The following is a 4,055-nucleotide window of genomic DNA, read 5'->3' on the forward strand; positions in this document are numbered from 1 at the left end:
GGCCTTGGTGTTATCAGCACCACACTCTCCCGAGTGAGCCACGGGCCGGCCCTACAAAACAGATTTTTAAGCCTACTGGGTTAATTCTATCCAGGATAAAGAGAGACAAATAGACAAAGGAGAATGTGATAGGTCATTTGAACAAAGTAGGTTTGGGATTCCACATTCCTCCTTCTTTCTCCTTCCCTCCTGCCTCCTCCACCCCCACCACCACCGTAGGAACTGAAATCCTATCCCCAAAGACCAAATTGCAAGCTTCAGGGCCCCAGCTATGGAATGGTCTTCCCGGTCCTGGCTGCAGGAAAAGAACACTGAGAAGGTTGTTCCAACCTCCCTTTGCAACACCCCCTACAAATGCTAAATTTTAAATATTTCGGACCCAAATCTTCCTTAAAAGACAAAACCAAACTGTGTCCCTATGCCCATCAGGGGGCAGCAGCCACCTACAGTGCAGGGGTTCTGTGCCCCTCAGGGACAACAACAGTACAGCTGACCCTTTCTACCCTCCCCACAGTTCAGACCTGGCTTCCCATCTGTCTCCCAGCCTCAACCTCACCCCACCCCTCCTATCCATTCATATCAGGGAGGGAGCATGGTTTTTCAATTAGGAATATTTGCTCATCCATCAACCCAGGACACACGCAGCGTTCTTTATTAAATAGCAGGAGTCGTGGTACCTTGCACCACACTAGCAACGTGGCTTCCAGGGGAAATAAACTGCTGGCCTCTCCCTAATCCATCACTGTACAGAAGCCCAGAAAGGAAGTAAGAGAGGCCTGGGCTGTTCCAGCCAGCCTCTCCCAGGCCTCATCCCTCCGGTTCCACTTCCGCTTGCAAGCCAAACCTTCTTATAATACCAAATGGTTCTTGTTCTTAATACTTTTCACAACTGTAATTAATTACTTTGCGATTCCAATTATTTGTGTGGTTAGTGTTTAATGTCTGCCTTCCCACCAAAGCCCTTCAACTTCACAAATTCGAGGCTGGTGTCCACCCAGTATATCTCTGTCCCCAGCACCTAGCACATTGTAAGCATTCAATAAATATTTTTTAAGAGATTGAATGAATGAATGAATGAATGAAGGTGAGTTTGTCTCAGTCCCCCACAGTATGAAGATTTGCAGCTGAAGAGTGTATGCATTAGGATCTATCTAGACTCCTTCGGGGAAATCTGCTTTGGGTAAGGGATAAGGCATGAGACAAAAGGAAAGGGCTGTCTAACCAAAGTCTTGGCCTCTTTATGAAGTCAAAGGGCTAAGATAATTCTCGCTGAGGAAAACCAAAGAAATATTGCGGCTGGTGAACACTAAGCTGTATTCCCTTGCCCCTCCCCCCAGGCCCCATTCAGAGCTTCCAAACAGAAAAGGAGCGTGTGTGTGTGTGTATATGTGTGTGTGTGTGTGTGAGAGAGAGAGAGAGACAGACAGACAGACAGACAGACAGACAGATTGACTGGGGGTATTCAGGGTTTGGACTGCTCAGTTGGGAGGTATGTGCATAAAATCAAGGAACTTGGTGAGGACAGCGAGTGAGAGAGAACGGCTGGCAAGTATTACAGTGAGGAAGAGATGGCAGAGAAGAGCTGAGTGGGCAGAGGCAGGTGAGAGGCAGATGGAAGGGTAAGCGGGAAAGAAAGAGAGCAATTTCTCAGAGCAGCAAGCACTTCTTACAAGACACAAAACAGCTACGGTGCTGGGCTCACTGCAGCCACTACGACATAGTGAGAAATGCCTGTAATTAGGAGGTTGGCAGTTCTCTGGGCCTCAGCCCAGACTGACGATGCAGCAGGAATTTCTGAGCCAAGCTGGGCCAGGTGATGGAGGAGACAGAGTTAGAACCACTCCAGTCCTGTTCTTCAGCCATGCCTGCCCCACCTTCCTCCCTTTTCTTTTCCCTACTGTGACTCTCACTCTCCCCCAAACATCACTCCCCTCCTCTCTCTGAGGTCTCAGGCCCTGGTTGCTCCTCTCAGCCAAGATAGATCTTCATCTGCAAGGATAGCAGTGCTTGGATTCTTCCTCTAGTTCTTTGGACCTAGTCTGGCTGAGGCCCCAAACCTCCCGGCCTCCCGGCCTGCTTCCCTCTTGGCTTCCTGGCCTCCCTTCTCCAATCCCCATGAGCTGATGGGTGGAGTTGGAAGAAAAACCATCTAGGTTCCTGCCTTTCCACTTTAAGCCTAGTGTGTGTGCCCCTGCAGGTTGCGCTGTGATGGGCAGGACATCCGCCAAAACACTGTCAGATTTTCATTTTCAAACCTAATCTACAACTCTGTTTTTGTGTGACTCTGAGCCACTGCATTTTAGCCAATGACAAACACACACTACAGAGCTCAGAGCCAAATGCTCCAGGCAAGGGAGAGCCTGGTGGCCGGATGTGTTCACGAGTATCTCCTCTGTGAGTTCTGCTTTGGGAGCTAGGCTGGGGTGGGGAGGTGGACACAGGCAGGACCCGCGCTCATGGGAGATGAGAGTTCTGCAGGGAAAGGGAAGGGTGGTTGTGAGCCCACCCTCAAAGAGGCCCTGTTGGTGGGTGAAGGAGGTAGCTTCATCTTTGTGAATCTCAAACTGCGGGAATGTGGCAGGGGGATCGCTGGGGATCTCAGCTCCAAGTGATCAGGCCATTTTACTTCTGTATTAGCACCTCCATGAAGGACCTTACCACAAGCTAGTCTCTAGCCAGCAGCCCACCAGGACCTGAAGCCAGGCTCCTTAGGAACACAGGCATTTCCACCAATGACTGCAGAGTTTCTGCCTCACCTCTCAGGGCTGTGTTCCATCTCTGTGAAAAGCCACTTCCCAGGGAGTCAAAGGGTCTTCAAGGGGCTCCTCCTAGGACCCTTACACATCCCAACCACAGGACAAGATTCTTCAGTCTTGGGTGAAGGTCACTGGGGTCTGAGGTAAATGCAACCCCCCCAAAAGCTGCTTCTATTCCACTTCTGGTGGACCCACTGCTGCTGTTGCCCCATCTAAGCTTTTCCAAGAAGTTCAGACCTTTCTCCTCTGAAAATATTTTATTGATAAATTAACTCTGAAAGCATTCGCCGGGCCGGCCCGTGGCTCACTCGGGAGAGTGCGGTGCTGATAACACCAAGGCCCCGGGTTCGGATCCCATATAGGGATGGCCGGTTAGCTCACTGGCTGAGCGTGGTGCTGGCAACACCAAGCCAAGGGTTGAGATCCCCTTACCGGTCATCTTTTGAAAAAAAAAAAAGAAAGCATTCGCCTTCCACCCAACTGCTGTAAAGCCACCTAGATGGACTATGGACCCTTCTGTGCAGAAAGGTCACTGCAGGACAGAGAGTCTCAGTCAGGGGTGGGATTCCTGGACATGGCAGAGGTGGGCGTGTGGCCTGGGGCACATCCTGAGGTCTTCTGAGGATGGCCCCTCTCACTCAGCACCAGAGTGGGGAGTGGTGGTCAGGAGTGGAGCACCTTGGAACTTTATTGCTGGTGAAGAATGCCAAGGAAAGTGGGACCCCTTGCCAGCCTAGAGTTGCAGCTGAGGGCATCAGCTTCCCAGGGCTCCAGAGCAGGTGGCACTCATTCCCAATCAACAGATCCTGGCTGCTGACCCACCCACCCAGGGCCCCTGGATGGGGAAGGAATCGGGAGAGGTATCTGAGCCAGGCAGGATTGGGGAATGGTTACAGTATGCAGGTCTCGGCAGAGCAGGTGCCTGAAGGGACGTCCTATGGCGGGGGCAGCGAGGTGGCCACCTCTTCACAAGTCTATGGTGTCGCTGCCCATGCTCAACTCGTCGATCTGTCGGCAGGCATCCAGGAATTGCTCCTGCAGCAAGGCCTCTTCGGCCTGCAGCTCAGGAGCAGGCTCTGGGGAGTCGCGGGAGAGTGGGGACAAGGCCTGGTAGGATCCTGAGGCCGGGAGTCTGGGGCTGCTTCCCGAGGGCCGCGGGGGAGTGAGGACGCAGACCAGCGGACAGCGCGGGAGCCTGTCGGGGCTGGAGCACAGCAGCATGGACGAGCTGTCCCGGGAGAGTCCGCACAGCGAGCCTGATGAGGCGCTGCTGCCGGCCAGCCAGGCCCTGGGGGAGGG

The 4,055-nt window shown here is 52.8% G+C and overlaps 1 protein-coding gene across 1 annotated transcript in view; it reads right to left on the bottom strand.

Moving 5' to 3' along the window:
- Nucleotides 1-3,722: 3,722 nt before the first annotated feature.
- Nucleotides 3,723-4,055, bottom strand: part of PRRT4 (proline-rich transmembrane protein 4) — an 8,407-nt gene continuing 8,074 nt past the window's right edge. The window contains exon 6 of the mRNA XM_008591204.1: nucleotides 3,723-4,050. Coding sequence (XP_008589426.1) covers nucleotides 3,723-4,050 — 328 coding nt within the window. The remainder of the gene's footprint in view (nucleotides 4,051-4,055) is intronic.

Source organism: Galeopterus variegatus, unplaced genomic scaffold (genome assembly GCF_000696425.1).
Source record: "Galeopterus variegatus unplaced genomic scaffold, G_variegatus-3.0.2 Scaffold6755, whole genome shotgun sequence".
NCBI lineage: Eukaryota > Metazoa > Chordata > Mammalia > Dermoptera > Cynocephalidae > Galeopterus > Galeopterus variegatus.